Source organism: Nyctibius grandis, chromosome 6 (assembly GCF_013368605.1).
Source record: "Nyctibius grandis isolate bNycGra1 chromosome 6, bNycGra1.pri, whole genome shotgun sequence".
In the NCBI taxonomy this organism is placed as follows: Eukaryota; Metazoa; Chordata; class Aves; order Nyctibiiformes; family Nyctibiidae; genus Nyctibius; species Nyctibius grandis.
In genome coordinates this window covers 74,242,987-74,265,024 of record NC_090663.1, presented here as the reverse complement: position 1 = coordinate 74,265,024, position 22,038 = coordinate 74,242,987, and the positions used below count along the sequence as shown (strand labels likewise).

The following is a 22,038-nucleotide window of genomic DNA, read 5'->3' as shown; positions in this document are numbered from 1 at the left end:
TTTCTTGTAGCCACTTTCTGATGTGTTTTAAATTAATTCTCCATGCTTCAGTTGGAGGGAGGAGAGGATCTGAATATGAATCGAATTTAAGATGTCTGTAGGGCATTAAAAGCAAAGCTGGAACTGTCTGTGCCAAAGGGTGTCTATTTCACCTTACTTTTGTTAGACCATTTAATTACTACATTAAACATAACTTGTGTTGTGTAATACCTAAAGAATAAATCAATGTGTATTGGTGTGCACTTTTACTCCTGGCACTGGATTTGTGGAGTCATGCAGTAATTACTTTGTCCTGCCTTCAGCATATTACACTATTGTTCTAATTCCTATTGCCCTGATTTCCCAAAGGAATTTGTGAATTGTGAAGCAGCAGCATAGACTGTAAAATAATCTATTGATAGTAAATACACTTTTACAAATGTAATGGCAGCATTACTAGTTGGTAGGTATGGTTTAAAAAAGATGATGGTATCTGACAACTGATTAAGCCTGTTTAATGTTAGACATCAACATTGTCTGGTTTTGCCCTTTGCGTGTGTACAGCGAATATGTCTGACAAGGAGCTAAAGAAGCTACGAAATAAGCAGAGAAGAGCACAGAAGAAAGCACAGCTGGAGGAGGAGAAGAAGAATGCTGAGAAAGAGAAGCAACAGAGGAATCAGAAAAAGAAGAAAGATGATGATGATGAAGAAATTGGAGGACCGAAAGAAGAACTTATCCCTGAGAAATTGGCAAAGGTGCTTACTAATGTAATAATAAAGTCATAGAAATTTCTAGAAAAGTTACAGTGAGCATACATACAATTTGAAAGCCATTCAGATAACTTGTTTATTTTTTGTATGGCTTCTCTTCACAGGCTGCATTTTAAAAAGAATTCTTTTCTAGGGGTAGTTTGTTGGAATACTGTCAGTAATGCAATGAAATCACAGCTTTTGTGCGTAGTTCTCAAAGGCAACAATTGAAGTCATAGACATTTGCTACAGGTGGAATTATCTTCATGTGTGTATTGCACTAACTTGTTGATTATACCCTATTTCTAGTTGATCGGATGGAAGTCTTTCTATTCTGTATGTAAGGTGATTATCATTCACTCTTTATGTCCCTTAATTTTTATTTATTAAGCATAGACAACCTGTGAAAGAGGAGACATTGAAACACTGAATGCTTTAGCAGCATTTGTTTGCATTTGTTTTGAAGGGGGGGCGGGGGGGAAAGGATAGAGAAGCTGTTTGGAAATAGCGGTAGACTAGACTGAGATGGATTTTGAGATCTGGATTAAGAACTGTAGAGATATATAAAGGGGAGGTGACCTAGAAGACTATTCTTGTGCTAAAAGTTGTACCTGTAAGGAGCAGGGGAACAGTTGAAAAATGTGGGGAAAGATAATGAAAAAATATAGACTGGAAAAATTAATTTCTAGTAATAGTAGTATAGTATCCAAGTACTGGTAGATATGGTATTTGGTGTTTTTCACATTACACGTGTAATTAATATTATTGGCTCTTGGAGAGATGATATTTGAAAGCTGAGACAGTGAACTTCACTCCGTAGGCAGGAAGCAAAGTGACTTTAAAAACTTGACTAGTCATTTAAGAATAATGTCAATATTCCCATTGTTCAGCTCACTGGTTGCAAGAAGCAGCACTAGTTAAGATTGAAATGGTTGCAATGGCACATATTGAAATTGAGTTCTGGAGTAGAGGGATGTCATGGGATATCCCAGGAAAATCTAGGCAGTCCCCAAGATTATAAGGCATAGTTGCAGCTGTATAATGCATTCCTTTGGCAAATCTTCCCTATTCATATTCCAAATTTAATAGCAGAATCATGATACAGACACTTCCAAATTCAGTTGGTTCCCAGTGCCAGAAGACCATTTCTGACATAGCTGGTCACTTGCAAACAGTTTTGCTGAAGCAGTTGCCCTTGTACTTCTTCGGTGAATATATGGCTTTGTCATTAAAGGCATAGCTTTGGAATCTGTTTTGTTATAGGTTCCAAATAGTTTAAGTGCACAGTTGTGGCTGATGTATGCAAACTCATAACGGCACATATAAATGGTGCATTTTTTTAAATGAAAACTGCTATAGTATATGGTTAGCAGGAACTCCGTAAGGTGTCCATTGTTGCTTCAACTCAGTTATTTGCGATGAAGTGTATTGTTTCAGCATTTCTAAATTGTTATGGACAGACAACAATTAAATTTTGTATCTGATTCTTAGAGAGTAGCTTATGTTTATTAAAATGTAAATCTGAAGGACAACAGCCAGTTCTTGTTTGAATTATCCCTTACCTCTAGATGCAAGAGATCTGTCTGTAAAGAATCCTTGCACAGAAATAACTTGTGTGAAAGCTGTCCATTTACTGGATTACGCTAGCTAAGACCCGGAGACCATGATTAACATCCAGTTACTTCAAGCTTGCTGTTAGTATTTTGGCTGGGAATGTCGCCATGACCTGGCAGCTTTCAGGAACCTGTGTGAAGCTCACGTGAACGGATTCTGTCATGGGCATAGAGTAGTTGTTTACCGGCCTCTCGGGCCCCTGTGTGTCGATTGGCACAGGGAGCCATACTGCCCATTACAATGCAGGTTGAGCTGCAGTTGTGTTCACTACTAATGTGTGAAAGAAGGCAAAGACTTGTATCTCTATAGGAAAATGCAGTTTTTTAGACTTGACAGTCTGTGTTTAGACACTGATAGTGAGTGAAAGATGCAAAAGTTATAACAGAAGAGGTTCTAAGCATCTTATGCATTGCCTCTTGAGAGTAACTCTACGATGTGACTCAGAAATAGCTAATTCTGTTGTAGAGTTACTAGGTGTAGACTTTGTGACTTAGTGGTGTGTCACTTCCTTGAATCTGTAGGTTGAAGCACCTTTGGAAGAAGCCATTAAATTTTTAACACCCCTGAAGAATTTAGTGAAGAACAAAATAGAGACGCATCTTTTTGCCTTTGAGATCTATTTTCGAAAAGGTAGGTGAGAAAACTAACGAAAGAAGCAATTTGCAGTTCATAAAGATGTATGTTAGAATTTAAGCAAAAATTTTATTGGTGAGCTATGAGGAGTCAGTCCCTGTCGAGACACGCAACTTTTCATTGGACTGACACCCCAGCCTTGAGCAGTCTGTGAAAAAACAAAGTTTGAACATTTGGTGATTATCCCCTTTCTTTGCTGTGTTTAAATCTATAAGCAATGGGACAGTAGTTAATTCTCCCAGCTTGCATTTGCCCTAGTTATTTGTTTGTATGTGTAGTTCACAGAACTACACACTGTAAAGAAGTGGTGTACAGTTGCTAATGAGAACTGGTCTTTTGAAACACTTGAATTTTGGATTCTTCTATCAGTTAAATATTATGCTTTAAGAACTTACTATGTTCAAATCTACTTACTAGTTTAGCAGGCTTAATTCACTGGTTGAAGTAAACACATGTTAGAAAAAATGGCTGTTGCAGTGCACTCAGCTTTAATTCCTTCTGATCATTCTAATTTCAAACACTAAATACTCCTGCAACGTAATGCAGTGAGTTCCAGCCACAGGGTTTTGACCATTTGCCAATGCTTTCTTTTCCAGAGAAGTTCCTTCTGATGCTTCAGTCTGTGAAGAGAGCCTTTGCTATTGATTCTAGTCATCCTTGGCTTCACGAGTGTATGATTCATCTCTTCAGCAGTGGTATGTATCTGATATGCCTTCATCTGTACATGCTTCCAGATGATGCCTAACCTGCATACAGTCATTAATTTTTAGTTTATAGACTGTTAGCACAATTAATTCAAAATATTGAATACACATATTAGAAAGCTTTTTAAACAACTGGTTCATGCTAAAATTAAGTATGTTTATTATGACTGCAGCTGGATTTAGTAGTTATTCCAACAAGTATCAGTAAGTCTTTTTAAGACTGACTAGTAGTAGACTTTCAGTAGACTGAAAGAGTGAGTGAGTGAAGAAATGGAAACTGCAGAATGAGGAACCTGGCTTCTCTGCTGGCAGCCTGTTTCAGTGTGTGAGGGGAAGGCTTAGAATTACAACCTTTTTGTTAGAAGGTTGGAAGGATTCTCTCCCTTTCCTTGCCCCAGAGGTCACCCTTCCTGTTGAGAGCTACAGACTAGATACATTCAAAACCAGATTTCTATCACCTCAATCCTTGAGCCTAATAGATTTTAATCAGTAAGGGGGAGAGTGTATTGGAGTAAAAAGGCTTTGGCTTTTTCTAAGCATCAGAGAACTGTCACAGTTAAGCTTTTTCCAACCAGATCCAGTTATTTTTCTTCTCGAATTTCATGCATCTTCCTCTGAGATTTGGGTTTTTTTTAATTATAGTAATAATGTAAACATGACAAATATTAAAATAAATATATAAAGTAGATTTTACTGTGGTTACCTGGGCTCACCTCTATTAATCTCTTTTTTCCAATTCAATAGTATCTGAAAGTAAGGATCTGCCTGATGCAGTTAGAACAGTGTTAAACCAAGAAATGAATCGGCTTTTTGGAGCAACTAATCCAAAGAACTTCAATGAAGCTTTCCTTAAAAAGAACTATGACTCACTACCACATAGGTTATCAGGTACTTTGCCTTTATCCTTTTTCTGCCCTGCTTCTGTATTTTCTGTGCTTATCTAGCAGTGGCATCTCAGTATCAGCACAGTGTAAAAATCACTCTTTCCGTCAGGAATGATTTTCTTCTCTCGGTTTGTGTTTTTCTGACAACATGACCACCAGTTTGTCTGGTTTTCTTTAATTTTTTCAATATGCTGCTAAAATACAGATTTTTGGACCTCTCTGCCCTGTTTTCATTTCTGATGCATGCTAAATGTGTATTAAGACTGTAACTGTATTTAATGCATCTGCGAAATAGTTCGTATGAGCTATGGTGTGTGAAGTAGCATGTCTGAGTTGCAGAGTTTTTCGGTACGTGTATTTGGAGAGGCTGACTGCCCAGAGAAATGCACTGAGTGCTCAGCAAGCCAGGTAACACCCAGAGCTATTGGTATGCCTAACAAGAGGAGCTTAGATGGTGCTGGTTACCTGTTACAAAAGGCTATCTGTCAATAGTGACCACATATTACAGTGGGTACCACATAGGGAAACAGGTTGTAAACCACCAAGGGGAGCGGCATTACCGTGTGGCTCAGTCTGGGCTCAGACCTGGCCACAAAACGCAGTGAGTTTACTCTTGCATCTTTTCTGGCATGAAGTCCCTTCAACTCCATCTGTGCCGTGGGACTCAGAACTGTATCCTGGTTGTGTCCTGACACCATATTATAACAAGAGCTCTGTGTGCACATCTCTTCTGTGCCCTGGTTTCTTTGTGAAGGAGATGTGAGCAGTGGTGTTGGAGGGAACTCTGGTGTGTTGCAGCAGGTCTGATTCATTATCTTCCCTGCCTGGGATTCCATGGTGCACTGCAAAATGCTCGTACCCTGCAGTATAGACAATGCCTGTTTGTTTTAATGCTTTGCCTAGCATTGAATAGTAGACTTAAAGCTACGCTTCTGTTTGCTTGGGTGTTAAGCTTTAAAGCTCCAAGAGGTTCCATTTTGAACTACTACTGTAGAGTTCAGTATTCCCTCTTAGACATATTATCTCTATTTTATGTTCGTATATAAGATGGTTTTGGTCATCCACTGGGTGATGAAGCTTATTTTTCCTCCTGTAGCTGCCAAAATGATGTACTATTTAGATCCTTCCAGTCAGAAAAGGGCAGTGGAGCTGGCAGTGACCCTGGATGAATCCCTCATTAACAGAAATCTTCAGGTAACATATTTATAAATTGTAAACAACTTCTGGTATATCTGTGGAAGCTTAATTGAAATTACTGAGGTAAGAGGAAGCTGAAACAATTGCTGTGCCTTATGGTAAGAAGGTTGGGTTGTCATGTGAGAGAAAATGGTATCAAGTTAATCTGAACTGAAATGTTTGGCGTCCTTTTTGCACGTTTAAATTAATTTAGTTTTGTCATAATATGAAAATAGCTAGTTAGCAGCTGAAACCATGTTATTGCCGCAGGTAATGGGAAATCAAGAGAATACACATGGCAAAACGTGCTAAAGCTCCCCAATATGAAAAGATTGTAGTCTGTCTGAGCTTTAGCTGTTACACGGGCAACTGTTCACAAGAAAAAGACTGACTTAGGAGTGGCTCAGACTGTGAAAGCTTTCCGTATTCATCCCCCTGCTAGCTGTGTGAATTATCTTCATTTTAATAAAAGGTGCATATGCATGTTTTGGCATTAGTATGTAGTTATGTAAAAAGCGTACCAGATTTTGAAATTCTGCTCCATTCTGGTGGTCATGGAATAATCTTCCTGTGACATTGCCACCATGCCCCTTTCCCTGCTCCCCTGCCTTCATCTGGGAAGGCTGTCAGTTCTGCCTAGTTAAAAAAAAAAGTGATAGAAACCCAAAAACAACACTTGGAGTTTGTTTTCTTTGTAGTATTGTATTTCTGGTTTGTGAGTGTTAAGGTGAATGTTTAAGAAACCGTAACACTTCTTTATTTTTCTCTTTAATTAGACTTGTATGGAGGTATTAGAAGCTTTATGTGACGGTAGCCTTGGAGACTGTAAAGAAGCATCTGAAACTTACAGAGCAAATTGTCATAAGCTTTTCCCTTATGCTTTGGCTTTCATGCCCCCTGGATATGAAGAGGATATGAAGATCACAGTTAATGGAGATAGTTCTGCAGAACCTGAAGAACTGGCCAATGAAATATGAACAACTTTATTGGAAAAAAATGACATTGGACCATATCTGGTGTATAATATTTTTGTCACGCACCTGCTGAATTGTTCTAACTTACACAGAGAACAGAAGGAAAAAAAATGTTGCCTTCAAATAGTTTTACTTTTTTTTTTTATCCTGCTGACAAAGTATATATATAAAATATCTAACGTATTACTGGATATAGGTTGTTCGGTTTCTTAAAAATTAAAAGCTGCTAAAATTGAAGAAAAAAAACCCGTTCTCCTTACCTACCTACCCATGTTTTTAAACTAATTTATATGAAATCTGGAGGTGTATAGCCCTCGGAGCAGGTGTGTGGCAGAAATATTACTTTAAATTTGTCTTGTGAGATTACTGTTATCTCAGACAGCAAAAATGCTGTTTTAGCACTGGATTCTTTCACTGAGCACAAAGAGTTGTTGGGGCTTTAGCATCTGACTGATTTTGATACGGGGATGATTCTGTCCATAGGAAGTATGCAATGTGAATCAGAACATACAGAGAAACCCGCAACATACGCGTTATGTTATGGGTGCTGGGACATACCGATATCAAGCAGAATTAAGAAACATAGTGTGTTCAATAAGCTTGTTGTGTCTCTGAAATTCACTGTACACGATCAGTTTGGTGTTCTTGCACCACAGTTTTTAACTGAAGGAACCAGGTAAACCTTCTCTCTCTTGTTGAATTAAACTTGGGGGGTGGGGTGGGGAGAACCAACATTGCTGTTCTTGAGATGAACCTATCAGCGTAGGTTGGCCAAACTTTTTAAAACTGTAATGCAAGAACCAAATAAAATTATGCACTGTGATGTGGCACCAACTAATTAGAAAGATAGCATGCATTTTTCACAGAGAGTGAAAACGAAATGAGAACATACTATGGCTTGAAGTTGCAAAGAGGAGAACTCCTGACTACCATTTTGACTGATCAAGAGACTAATAGTTTAAAACCTCAGCAGGCCTTGTTCACGTTATGCAGAAAAAAAAAAAAGTGCTGCAGTTTAGATACCTCTGGAACTTTTCCACAGTGTCACAGGTTTGTAATACTTGAAGCCCTACATTTCTAAGAATATATTTCTTGCTCAGTTGTTTCAGGCAAGCCCAAGACTTTGTAACTTTTAAGGGGCCCAAGATTTTTTTTCAATAACAGACCAGCTTCTTATTCCTGCAGTTACAGATGTAATTTCCTTTGTCAAACATAAGGTACCAAATATAATGCAATAAAACGTTTTGAAAAACAATTGTGTGAATATTTAAACCAATCTCTGTTGTACTTTGAAAATGAATGGATTCACTAGAGTGCAGCTCAGGGTTGGCTTACTGTGCTGTCCAGTTACGCTAATAATGTCACTGCTGATGGGTGGTTGTTGAGTATAAAGTGCAAATGCATTATATGTAAATACTGAATGTCTGGGAAGTCCTATAACACAGAATGCTTTACTACTTGGCTTTTAAGTTCCACCAATGTTACGTTTAATTTTATTTTCCAAGTCAAGCTTCAGTCTACAAGTCTACTGTGTTAATAATATAGATAAGTGCTCAAATGTTTTTTTTTTTATAGGCTCATCATATAAAACAGAGCAGAAAATAAACTACAGCTTATAAAGTGAGTGCCTTCTTTGCTGCAGGAGTTCAGTTACAGAGTATCTGTCGTGTGGATACACAGCCTTCCTCTTCCACATCATGGAATTCAGTGATTGACACGTACAGTTAAGAAATCCAGGAAGACTTATTGGGGTTTGTAGTTTTCTAACTGTCAGAATAACAGTTTTTTGTTTCTTGTATATTCAGCACTACTTTCTTTTCCTGGTTAGGCTATCGTTGTGTATGTTTGCAGTGTAGTTCATGTCAGAAATGTAAGTTGTATTGCTATATTTGTATATTTAATCTGCTGGGCTTTTAGGGACTAGAATACCTATAGAGCCTTTAATTGACTCTGGTATTTATGTCTAGATCTCAGTCTTTTCTGCAGCCTGAGATACTTGGACTGCATGTCTTCTGCAACTACTGAAGATGGTTCAATCTTGCCTACACAAGCTATGAGCTTTTGGCCTTGCCTCTCAGTATTGCTGCCGTTTTCTTGGCTTCTGATGCTTAGCTGGAGGCAGATGAGTGCTCACTCTTTTTAAAAACAGATTGTGAATTGCATCAAGCAATTTTTTCTTTTCCAAATTCTGGTTTTTGGGTGCTGCCTATAAATGGGATTATTTCCTTTACTTTTTCACTGCCTGTTTTTGTGTTGAAATAGATGAACTAAAAGCAAGAAGTTACTTGTTATCTTTCATTGTGCAAGTGGGAAAGGATATTTCTGTGGGCCTTCCAGAAGCCTCCATCTACACATCTGTTGTGATTTCCACAAAGACACTTCTTCATAACCTTGCTGAAAGGCATCCCTTGTGCTTCAGAGATGCTTTCGGATTAAAGAGGTTCCTCATCCCCTTCCAGAAGACCGCAGTCCAAGGAAAGGAACTAAGTCAAGAGTTTACCTGAAGAAGGTTCTTTAATTGGCAAAGGAATTGTTATTCCTTCATCTTTGCATCTCTCCCGTTAGATGCAATGCTAACTTCTGAGGAAGGGTTTTTAAGAGCTGGAAATGAGGTTACAATCCAATGCAATGGAGTCTTGTGAATTAGTAGCACAGAGTGGTTGGTGCTACAGCAAGCATCCTTGGTGCTTGGCTGCCAAAGCAGGTGAGCAGGGATTGCAGTCATGGTCAGGGTGACCTAGAATTTGGCTTACTAATGACATGATTTGGTTCAATTCTTCATGATTTTCACCGGACAAGGATGGTTTCACTGTCAGTGGAGCCAGTGGTGATGACGTGCCATGGACATCTTTCCAGGGAGGGGGGTAGTTCAAACAAGAAATTTTCCCTAGATAGAGACTGTAGATGGTAGAAATGCACATTGCATGAAGCAATGCCAGAGTCAGAAGTAGACTTAAATTGTAAGTAACTGAACGTGGTGGTTTACCCCAAGCTGATAGGTGAGGTGCTCCTTCCATTTGGAGACCAGAGCATTCAGACATGTGGTCTGTGTGAACAAACAGGTAAAATAGTCTCAAAATGATCTATTCAGTAACTCATTTAATTTCTTTGAATCTTAAATGCCTTAAAAGCCTGTATATTCTTCTATGGTTAATGGTTTTTTTTGCAGTAGAGGTCTTAATTCCGTGTTCATGGGGGAGGAATCATGTCCTGATGTGTGGTGTGTCAGTCAGGATACAGAATGAAATTTGTCACTCAGTTTTTTTCCTAGCGTAGGGAGAACATTCCACCTTTCCCAGGGAGCTCTCTAGGGCTAGAGGAGGTATGTATAATTAGGCTATTAAATCTTCCTTTAGTGTTTGGTTTGTTTTTCCAGGTCTGGAGCTGCTCCAGGGGTACAGTAGACCCTGGAAGCTGGTATAGCACCTTACTCTTCAGCCAGATTGAATTGTCATTGTCTTTATAGAAAGAAAACACCAATGAGAGCAGGGTGAGATCAGGCCTGAGACACCAGAGGTGCAAATACAATTTTCAGTATCACATGAGCAAGTTCAAATAATAAAACTTAAGATCTTTGTCTAACATGATGCCTTGGAGGGTTCGAGCAATGGTGCCATCATTCCTGCAGTGCTAGCATCCCATAGGCCACAGTTGTGCTTTGAACATGTGCCACTAATGCTAACTAAACCAGCTGATAGACTAATCCAGCTCAATACACTTGAATTCAAATGATTTTATTTCTCCCTTTTCATGATCACTTTAAATGTTTTTTGTAAGTGTTCTGTACTAGGTAGCTAGCTAGCTTTGGTATCTTTCCCCTGTCTTCTCCCCCTAAGAAAGTTTGCTCTAAAAATGCAGTTTTTACCTAAGTGGTAACGTAAAATAGCTCAAACTATGTGGAAGTAAGAGTTATGCTTGTCTGATAATACACTACTTTGGGATTCTGCGGAGGAAAACGATGCAAATGTAGTATAATTAGTCATATCAGTAAGGAATTGAGCAGTCTATAAGCAGCTCATTAATGAAAGCTGTTCCAGATGGAGGAAAAGGGTTGCTGAGCTTGGAGAAAGACTCCTGCTTCCAGGAGCGTTCCAGTTGTGAACTGTTCTTGGATGTTGTAAGGAGCAAAGGGAGTATGCTTTCACAAAAATCAGTGGGCATGATTATATTTCCTGGAAATTAAAGCTGCAGTCTACAAACACCAGTTTTAATGCCTGTTTTGGGCAGAGACTCTTGTTCCCAAGAGTATACAGCCAGCAGTGAGAACGGCAAGGAGCAATCGATAGAGCAGCTCGGCAGAAGGAGACTGAAGCGAGTTACAAGGAGGTGGCATAATAGAAATTCCATTTTAGATTAAGTATAAAATAGCTTTTTTATTACTGGAAAGAGTACTGAAGCTGTAAATACTATAAATGCGGTCTTCCCATGCCAAGGAAGCTGTAAATGTGTATTACTTTGAGTGGTACAAGCAAATAGTAGTATGTTCACAAAGATTCTAGCTTTGTATGTTGGTCTTGAAGTAAATTGTGGCAGAAAACTCGGAGGACAAAGATTGTCCAGTTTACAAGGGACTGTATCAAAGGGTTTGTAAGAATATCACAAGAGAAGTATTACTAGAAAATCCAAAGCATCTTAGAATAGCTTTCCTAAGATGTTTGTTGTTTTAATTGAAAATGTTACATCTGCTAACTGTTCGTAACAAAAGGCAAAAAGTACTTTACAAAAATATTTCTGCCTGGCACTGCCCATTCAATATCTACCTCTACTAGTCCTAGTCTAGTTCAGCTACTGCATAATTTTAGCTATTCAGCATATAACATATGAAAAAGTGTCATTTACCTGGTTGGTGAACAAATGTATGATGATGGATAACGTTTAGTTTTAAACTGTAATGCAATAAACCACAAATTTAGTGAAAGTCCTGTTGTTGGTTCAGTGCAGCAGCATATTTATTGCTTCATTGCTGATCCGTTCAAAAAAAAATCTTGATTATGAACTCCACCAAGTTACTTGCAATTGTACTGGGATTTGCTTTCCCTTCCAGCCTTCCTAACTGGTTAACAATGTTGTACTGTGTTTTTACGCTCTTCTCTGGTGGTAGCAAATATCAAAACTGGCAGGAAGTCAATCAATGAATAAAAAATGCTGAGTTCTGTTTGTAAATGAGTGCTAGTGTTTCCTTGTAGGGTTCAGCGTCCTCCTTAGATGCCTACCAGCTTGGTGATAAACAATCCCCTGACTAGTTCCCTTAATTCCCCATCATCTCCTTCCACGCTGATGGGTTGTAAATTGGGGCGGGCGTCTCACAAAAGGGAGAAAGATCAGTAGGGAAAGGCTGGGGCTGCCTTTGGAGTTGGGCTGGAAAAGAGCCATGTTGGCAGGGATCTGTCTTTCCTACCCTACAAGGTAATCATACGTACGTATAAAAAGATCCTTTGCTCTTTCAGGCTACGAAGACCCAATACGGGGATTTGGGAAATGCTCTTCCTGAAGGAAAGGGTTGAATAAAAGGGGTTTGAGACACAAGCTGAATGAAGAAGCATTTGCTGTTTCCTCAGATCTGGTTTGAGGCAGGCAAATAATACATCTCAGTAGCCTTTCCTTCCCCACCCATAAGTCCACAAAGATGTCCTGACTCAGTATTCCCAGATGTCTTGTGGTTTTAACCAGTCAGCAGACAAAGTAATAGGGTAATGCTGACAAAGGGGAGCAAAAGTAACTAGCTAGCAGCTGACACAGCATTATAATAACCTATAGTGTGTTGTGAACTTGACAGTTAAGATTACCTGGAAAAAATTGTTAACTACTGTCTGTAATGAATAACAGTTCTGATTAACACTGTCTAGAGTGAGCACAAAGGGCTCCAGCAACTTTGCAGGGTATTTTGTTGTAAATGCCTGGGGTGGGTGTTGAGATACTGAAGTGATTACAGCGCAATATCCTTGTATTCACCCCTTCGGATGGGAAAGGGGAGCTTATTTCAGTAAGGGTTGCTTTGCACAGATCATACCCTACTAGAAAATAGCATCCCCTACGAAATAGCATCTCTTCCTTATAAATGTCCTCAGTAATTTCATTTTCCTTTTGTGAGAGGGGAGGGGTATTCATGCTGGGTAACTGCCTGCCTTGAACTTTTAGTACTTTCAAACTTCACCCTTCCATTTCTGGGAACAGCATCTCATGATTGCCTACAAGAAGACTTAAAGCACTGAAGATTTATGAGGAGCCCAGGTAGTCTGGCAGTTAATATGTTATTTTATCTGCATAAATCTGTCAGGACTGACTTTTCATCAGTACCTCTCCATTCCATCAGGTATAAAGGATCTTCCTACCTTGTCATTATGCTTCTGGAAACTGTTCTGAAGGTCCCACGTGCAGCAGCAGCAGAAAGACAACACCTCTCTGTGGTCACTGTCCCTCAGAATGCTGAAGGGATGCATGGTAATTGCCTAGTGAGTCCCCTTCCTGCAGCTATCAAACCACACAAGATGCTGCTGGAGGTGAATACTGTTCTAAAACCGAAGGAAAAACCAACCGATCAACTCATTGTGCAGTTGGCAAAGCAATGTCAGGGTCCTGCTCTATTTTTAATATGTACAAAAGTATTGTTCTCATTTGGTTTGCATGACTTCTGCAATGCCTAAACTTGTGAAGCAGGGGAAGGAGGGATCCCACTTGGTCTACGACTTCGCTGTGCTGTAGGTGAAGCAGTCGGCAAACTGCAAAACTGGACTCGGCTGCTACTTTACTCCCATGTTGCCTTCACGCAGCTAACCCAAGGGATGTGTAAATGCTCTTTATTTAGGGAAAAGTAAAGGGTGAGTAAAGACGGGGCTGTTGAGCGGTTCATGCAGTAAGACTGGCACCTCTGTGGCAAGTAAGTGCGAGTCGTGGGTTTGTGAGGGCTTTTTCTGGACCTTGCAGTGTCTGGCATCTTCTCCTGAACTTCTCAAAACCAAGAGCCATCGCTCTGTTCTTCTAAGAGCCCCACAGAGATGTTCTGTCAGCCCCTGAGGGCAGGAACAGCTCTGTTTCACTGCATATACTTCGTACGATTTTATCACAAAAATATAAAACTTAAATCCATACAATCCTAATAATGTATTAAACTGCTTTTATTAATTATCTGCTAATTTTTCTAGCAGTTGTCTTTTTCATCTAGAAGCATTTTTATAAAGTTTTAGGAAAATGTTGGCTTCTGGCTGTTTATATCATGCATTTCAAGCATTTTTTTTCTCACAGGAACCACCAAATGTTCATAATTCTGCATTTCACTTCACTTGCAGTATCAATAAATGCCTTAATGAAATGTAACTGGGAAGTATTTCTATGCGGTTGAGCTGGGAAAACAATCTTTGCTTTATTGCAGCGTAAACTTGTTTGTGCTTTTGAATTCCTATTTTGTCCCCTGATGAGCATCTTTCCACCATGTCCTTTACCTTCTGTTTAATATCACAGGACCCTGATGCCAGAGGATGGTTACCCCAAAATCAATTAGATTTTGATACTGTTTGGCAAAACTGGGCTGAGACTTCTTTATGCTGCCATATGTTACGTACAGCAGCATCATGGGCTGTCCTGTGAGCCACCTCACCTACCTCAAATCCTCCCCATGCAACAGTTCAAATGCAGTGGGCCCAACCCCTACCCTATCACCTCTTTCCTGAATTCCCTGATGCTCCAAACTAAAATACAGAAGGTAAATGGGAATAGAGAAAACATTATTTTTAGTTCTTGTCACCCTTGGGCAAACAAATTCCCTTTTTCGCGCAGTCTGGCTTGCTTAGCTCTTTTAGAATCATAGAATTGATTTGGTTGGAAAGGACCTTTAAGACTGTTAACCTAACACTGCCAAGTCCACCACTAGACCATGTTCCTAAACCATTTCCCCCTGACTAGGTGACCCCGAAGCACTTACACAGGGCGGGTACTCAGTTTGAATCCTTCTGGCTTTTTCACCAGCCCCAATGCATGACCATGTTTCAAAAGCCCACACCAGCGGGTTCAGCTAGCGTGAATCACGGGGAGGCAGGAGGCAGCAAGTCTCATTCAGCTCCCTGATTGCCACTGCGTTTTCTCATGGGTTTATTCTGTGTTTTCCACTGCACTCAAACCCACAGAGGGAGAGGGAGCTGGGAACACCACACAGACCAGAGAATAGTTTAGGTGACAGGGGCCACTGGGCAGCTGACTGACCTCCTATTCCTCCAGCTCCTGCCACTCGGGTTGCTGGAGATCTGCCTCCTAGGGGGTGATGCCCTTGACAGAGGTGAGCTGGAATCGCTGCACAAGGTGGTATGTGCAGGTAAGGGAAAACCTCCACCAGCAGACAGCCCAAAAGGATGCGAGACAGTGGTTTTCAGACAAAAATAGGAATGAAGAACTTAAGAGTGTACCCAACCTTCTGGCTTGGTTGCATTGAAAAGGACAACTGGGAGTGAAGCCATTCTGCCTTTTTTAAGTTATTGGCATAGAAAATGCATACATATGATGTGAATTATATATGGTGACCTAGATGTACCCTTAGATAAAACCCTGAAATAGAAGGGAATGGAGGAAAAGCCTTCTGCTGCAGCTAGGTTAAAACTGAGGAAGCAAAGTGATCTGAGCGCAGGGCTGCGAGTCCCACATCTGGAGGCACAGGCTGGTGCTGAACGTTAAGGAAGGGCAAAAGAAAGACTGACACCACTGGAATAAATACAAGTAGGAACTCTGAATACAGTAAGAAACTTAAAAATCTGACAGCAGAAGGGGCATCTTAGCAAACGACCGGGAAAATACAGCTTCTGCCTCATTCCTATTAACAATATTATCAGGTGCATGGGCTCCATCTGTTTGGGTTTTTTTTTCTTTTGCTTTTTCTATATACATTATAATTTTTTTTTTCTGGTGAGATCACAGTATTTTCAATAGCACAAATACATTACAGTATTCCCTTTCTAATATCCTTTCATATGTAGCCCTCTTAAAATGCAGATTCGCGTGGCTGACACCTTGAAGACTGCTCATCTTCCCGAGGAGATGTCCTCGGAGGAGTATTTCAGCGCAGCTGTGAAACCACGGTACTGGTAAAGAACCAGGTTAGTCATCACAGCCCATTGGGTCTTCCCATCCTCTGCACGGAAACCAACGACCGATGCTAGTTGCAATGTTTGGGGTTTTTTGGGGGTAGGAGGGGAGCAGAGAAAGGATTTGCTATTTATAAAGGTAATGTTGATTTTGTTGGCGTCCCTATTCTTATTCTTTCTGAAGACAAAAGAATGTTGCTGATGTAAGTGGGATTTTACCAAAAGGGTCTGAAGTGGGGACAGTTCCCAGTTTTGTTCATAGGTGGGATTTTTTTATTCAATGCTTTAGTTAAAACGGGAATAGGACTATGCCCTTGATAATAAATGAGAGCCTGGGAAAAGAAGGAGGAAAGCTTATTCTCACAGAAGAAAGTGACAAAACCACACTCCGATACCATACTGTTTGAAGAAAAACCTGTTGCCAGAAAATAAAATACACAATATATCCCCACATCAAACAAAGTCCTGGGGCTCAAGGGCTTCAGCCTGGAGCTTACACATGCGGGCAAATCGTTGGCAGAGCACAGTAGAACCGGATTTGTTTGCTGCCCGGGAATGATTTATCGGAGGCCGTGGTGCAGGCAGGTAAATATAGAAGCTTCGTGACATTTGATGAACCTTTCTGCAGTGCTGCTTTGGAATGTGCAAAAAGCCCTTGAGCACAGCATGTACAATGGCAGGGAGAGAGAAAGCAGGGACACGGCTTTTGTTTTAACACACGTTTGGCAGATCAAAACGCTTCAGAACAGCTTTGCTGTCCGCTGGTGCTGCCTGCACCCCTGCTGTCAAGCTGCACCCCGTTAGGTTTTCTGATCCCCCCTGGGTGAGATAGCCCACGGAGGCAGAGGGCATGCCCAGCGCTGGCACAGGGATGGGGAGGCAGCGCTGGCACAGGTTTGGGACATGCGGAGAGCCCGTGTTTCAGTGACAAGCCCTTGACGCAGGAATGATTCAGTTGTCACCTCAGCTACGTAGCCAGGGCAAACGGCTCGTTGTTTCAGTCACTGTCACCCGAGAGCTGCACGACGTTACGTTTCCATACAGACCCAAGCAGCGTTTCCAGCACTGAAGACACAATCCTGCAGCCACTCCAGTTCCTGTGAGCAGGGATGTCGAGTGGATCTCCTGTTAAACTACCACTCATAAAGCTGCAGATGCTGCCTTTAGCACTAAGGGTCCAGTTTTTCTCTGCCCACATTTGGCAGAGGATTCTCACAGCAGGGGATGCGAGATTTCTGTCAGACAAAGACTATGATGTTGTGTCCAGCAGATGAGACCTATTATTATCATCCAGGCAACCTAAAGCATACACTGACCTGAACATTAATGCCCCAATCTCTCATCAGGCACACAATGACAATAAAATCCAAGCACAAGCCAGAAATGGAAAAACTTTTCTTTCTTTTAATTTCCTTAAAGCTTTTAGTTTTATAGTTTTGATAAGGGCACGGAAGTGAATGAGAATGTCGCATTCCAGTAACTGGCAGTAAAAGCAGCAGTGTCAAAACTTTATTTCAATGCAAAGATAGATGAGACATTTGGCTTTGTGATTTCAACAATGTTAATACTTCCTTTTTCAGTCTGCTTTAAGAACCTGACATACGGGGTCCTTAAATCCTGTCTCCTAAAAAGCTGCCTTTTGTGGCTGCAACGTTTCTGCCATCTGTATTTTATCATAAAGGAACATGTTAATGGGAGGTCAAACTCTTCTTAGACTTGCAGAGTCGAGTCTCGCATGAGCAGAACTATTCCTTGCAAAACGACAGGACTTCTCCCTGCAAAAATGGAGGACGTGATGTCCTCGCACGAAAGGACAAAGCCCTCAGAGAAATTCAGAAGTCAGAGGTACAGCATCTCTGCAGAAACACAAAAAGCATTTTTAAACTGCCTGTCAGTAAACTACTAGGATCAAAAGGACGCACCTGGAAACTTCTTGATCCCTTCAGAGAATAACAAGCAACAAGAGACAGTCTTAGACTTACACTTTTTTCCTAATTTGTTTCTTAACTTAAAACCCCATAGACATAATGTTTAGGTATTGAACAGTTTGCATTTTCATGGGACTGACAAGTTAAAATATGTCTTCAAGGGAAGACAGAAATAACTATTCTTGAAATGCTGAGCAAGCCTAGAGACTTGCAACTATTTTCAGAATCCCCTTCCTTAGAAACTTCTACATCTGCTAAATAAAAATAACTGAGACTTAGGCTCTTGTACACTCATTCACTGAACACATCCGAATAGCACATTAAAAGTACTTGTCCTCGCAAAAGAAGAAAAACAAAAGCTTTTTCAAATGCTTATATAGCAAGAAGTATTTTTAATTTATTCTCTTACTATAAATAAATTCAAGTAGATTTGCAAGTCTCTAAATATATTAGAAAGGAATATCCTGAAATAGTCTGTGCTGGATGAAATGTAATGATCTAATCAACATCTTTATCCCTACATTCATATCAGAAGTGATGAAATTTCCAGTACTACACTCAAGTAGCTCATATAGAAGTGACTTAAGTCCACGAGATTCTCCTGAGTTACTACATTAGCCATCATTTTTTAACCCGTCTCTAATTAAGAAGATCTGGCCTTGTAGCCTACTGTTTCACAGCTGAGGACCTCCAAGGAATTGTATGATCCTCCTTGTCTTCATAGAGAATTTGCAAAGAAATACTGTACCTCCACCTTTCTTTGGCCACATCCCTGTATTTGTACTTTGTGAGGAGCACTTTGGTTGGTGGGGGAGTGTGGTTAGCACTGCAGTGCTAACGGGGTGGCTGCATCCGCCTTGCCACGGCCCTAGCAGGGGGCAAAGGGGAGAGAGACTGGGAAGACGTTAACTGACCTTTTTCCTGTAGCATTGAAAACATCTCTCAAAATTTTTGAAAGTGCTGTTCTGGCTCATATTTGGAAACCGTTGTAACCTGACACATTTTATTCAGGGCTGGCTTGCTCTGCTGAAGAAGGACCGTGTACTTCACCTCAGGGCAACCAAGTAGCATAAAATAACTTGAGGTAGAAAAACACAGCGAAAACAGCATACCTCAGTTACTGCGATCAGAGCTGCTGAGCCATCAGTTATTCCCCTTGCTGTAGAGTTAAAAGACAGGGCTTTACTGATATTTTTTTTTTTTACTTCAGAATAACTCCTGTGCACTGTTGCTCTAACATAAGCACCTTTCAGAGTGAGAAGCCACCATTACAGAAGATGCATGAATCCCATTCAAATACTAGTGTGAACTTTCCCTACAAAGGAAGCTGGAAAGAAATTTTACCACGTACCGATAACTTTCACTCTTCATTGACTTTTCACTCCTGTTTGGAGTTCAATGTCATATGAGTTAATTTTTAAATCCTTTTTATGCTTAAAAAGCAAGAGTGACCTAGTTCCACTTGACCATACTGAGGATTTCTGTGTAAGGGCTGCATGGATTGATTGAAAAATCCTTCAAGCTATTAAGTGTATTTGTAAGCTGCTCATATACATATATTATATATATATATGCAAAGCTGCTCTTGTGTAGACACCGCAAAATAATAATAATAATTCAAAAAGACAACCTGTAATGTTGTGGTGCTTTAAAAACGAATAGATTTACTACTTTACAGCTGTTGGTAGAGCATTTTAAATCAGTTAGAGGATCAACTTTAAAACTTGGGGCACTTACCCAGTATGTGAGACCCTGGGTCAAGTCCCTGTGATGGGACTGAAACTGAAATTAGGTTTTCCGGATCTGATGGAATTTAGGCATCACCTGTTCTTACTTTCTGGCTCTGGGTCTGACCAGACATGCCACTCTGAATCACAGAACACTCTCCTGGGAAAATCTGAGTCACTGAAAATACATTCCCATGAAAAAATTCAATTTTGACAAACTGGAATTTTGTCATGTACACAATTTAGAGACTTAAGCAATCTCTACACAGCTTCGGAATTCTGGCTGAAACGATGAAGTCTGCACATGTCTGCCCATGTAAATCAACTGACCTTTCAATCTCCATCTTACCACAGTTCGGAAGGGCTGTGGCACCTGGCTGCCAAGCACAGAACTTGGCAGTGACTGCTGTCCTCTCGATGGGAAGCCACCTTCCCCTGAAACTCCTGCTCTGGAGGGACAGCTTTACTGGAGAAAGGAGGGATGGGTGAAGTCGCCTCGTGTCAAATTACTGACTTCTTACTGATTTGTTAAGGCTGACCAGGAAGTCTCATGACTGGAGTAATAGGGAAGTTCAAAAAGGACAGTTAAAACTCCCACATGTACTTTTACCAGCTCAAGCTAAGGCAAGCAGCTGCTAGAAGAGCAGGCCAATACTGAGAACTACCAAGAAACCTTAGGCGAATGAGGAGCTTCATTAACTGCACTCAGGATTTTATTTTGACCCCTGGAAGAACTGTGAATTCTTTTAAGTAAAGAGTACTTTACTTCCTGTACCTAGAAACCCTGAGCAAAATCTTTATATTGCCCACATCTGGGACAATATTTAAACTCTCAGAAGGTATTTACTTCAAGTCCACTCTTTCCGGGGCCAGCTGTATTCAAGGCCATCACCATGAAAGTGGTTCTGCCTGTCCTACGGCTAAGAAAACAGAAACTAGGGTGGCTGTTGACAGTCGTGAGAGGCAAATTCAACGGCAAGGTGTTGGTGATGTCAGTGTAAAACTAGCAGAGTATAAAAATCTAATGACTAAGAATTCCTTCAGCCACTAGATGGGGTACCGAGCCTGCCATTTAGAGTCTTAGTTGTTCAAATAAAAGATTTTCTGAGCTGTTGAAGAGCTCAGATCCAACTATAACTCACTTTGGCCTTCTTGGCATAACCCAGATCAAACTCAGTTCAATGAGCTGTTGGCAGACCCTGCCGAAAAGCTGTTTAAACTCTTCTGTTAGCGTGCTAGCCAGAGCCCAAACCAGAGCATCCCCTGCTAGAATTAGGATTTCTCTACTTCTTTAATCATTAGGCGATAGAGGTATGCTTCCTTGTGCTTCCTCTCCTCAGCCAAACACATTTTACATTCTGGCTGCAAAAAGGAGCAATTCTGCAGAAGGGACAGTAAGAACTCAAGGGTGGCACAACCTCCTCACCTTCTTTTAATCTTACTTTCTCACCAGAACAAAATGACTCCTCTTCTTGGACAGAATAAATTATTTGACAGCATAAATGAAGGCATCTTGTCTCAGAAGAGGACCACAGGGTGGAGGCACTTCTCTACAATCTTCCATTAGGTTGGTCCAAGGGAGGGGAAAAGGGAGGAAGAAGAACTAAGATGGGCACTGTAACTAAGTTGCTCTGAACTCAGGGCATTTTATTTTTTTTATTTAATCTAGCCTATTGTTTTTATATATGAGCAATGACAGGCTGCTCAAAGCATTATCCTTCAACTACGTGATGGTTGCTCTCTAGGGAGCAATGATCCAAGGATCATTTTTTATTTGTGCAGGCAGAAGCTCCGAGTAGTCAGAAGCATGTGTAACAGGATGAAGAGAAGGACTCCCAATGGCTATTATCAGGTATCTGATGCAAACCTTAGGAATCCTGGCTCAGCTATCAGTTTGCAGGCCTGAGAGCCACTGTTAGGGTAACAGTTCTCTCAATTACCGCAATCTACATTTGCTTTTCAGTTTAGGGGTTTAAGTCTTTAAACACTTTCTGGTGGGGGACATTGCTTGAACTTGGGTGTCTACACTCTACCTCTCTGCTAGGTTGATGCCCTTGGTGAGGCAATGCCATACTCCCCTTCTTATTGTGAGATACATCAACCACTTCTGGTCCAAGGGCCTTCCTGTCAGGGATGAACTTGCTGCTGTCTCACTACTGTGAACGACAGCAGAACGGCCATGCTGGAGCGCAGCAATGGCACAGCGGTGGGCCGAGACCCGCTTCCCCCTTGCTGCCCCGCAGCCTCAACAGGACACCGGCCAAGCAGGACAGGCTGCCCCACAGCACCCCCGGGCCCGGGGAACCGTGCGGTTCGGGGGTGCCGGAGCAAGAGGCCTGCGCTGGCCGCCTCACGCCACGCGCCACAGGCCGGCTCCCAAAATTATCACAGAAAATTTTCCTCCACGACTGAAAACCAACCCCCGTGACCCCGGCCCTCCTCTTCTCCCCTCGGGCGAGTGGTCTTGTCTTAGGCCTCTTGTCTTTATTTATCCGCCATCAATATAAACACTTTACAAACACAACCCCCCGCCGGCGGTGCTCCCCCGGAACAGGAGGGAAGTGCAGGGCTGCTCCCGCTCCCCGCGCAGGCGCCCGGG

The 22,038-nt window shown here is 41.1% G+C and overlaps 1 protein-coding gene across 2 annotated transcripts in view; it reads left to right on the top strand.

Annotated features, from left to right (window-relative positions):
- Window positions 1-11,879, top strand: part of NAA15 (N-alpha-acetyltransferase 15, NatA auxiliary subunit) — a 46,217-nt gene extending 34,338 nt beyond the window's left edge. The window contains exons 15-21 of one of the 2 annotated variants that reach the window (XM_068402781.1): window positions 544-737; window positions 1,041-1,076; window positions 2,867-2,975; window positions 3,575-3,673; window positions 4,427-4,570; window positions 5,663-5,760; window positions 6,519-11,879. In XM_068402781.1, the coding sequence (XP_068258882.1) occupies window positions 544-737; window positions 1,041-1,076; window positions 2,867-2,975; window positions 3,575-3,673; window positions 4,427-4,570; window positions 5,663-5,760; window positions 6,519-6,719 (881 nt within the window). In that variant the 3' untranslated portion in view covers window positions 6,720-11,879. The remainder of the gene's footprint in view (window positions 1-543; window positions 738-1,040; window positions 1,077-2,866; window positions 2,976-3,574; window positions 3,674-4,426; window positions 4,571-5,662; window positions 5,761-6,518) is intronic. The other variant, XM_068402782.1, reaches the window with a different exon arrangement.
- The last annotated feature ends 10,159 nt before the right edge of the window (window positions 11,880-22,038 follow it).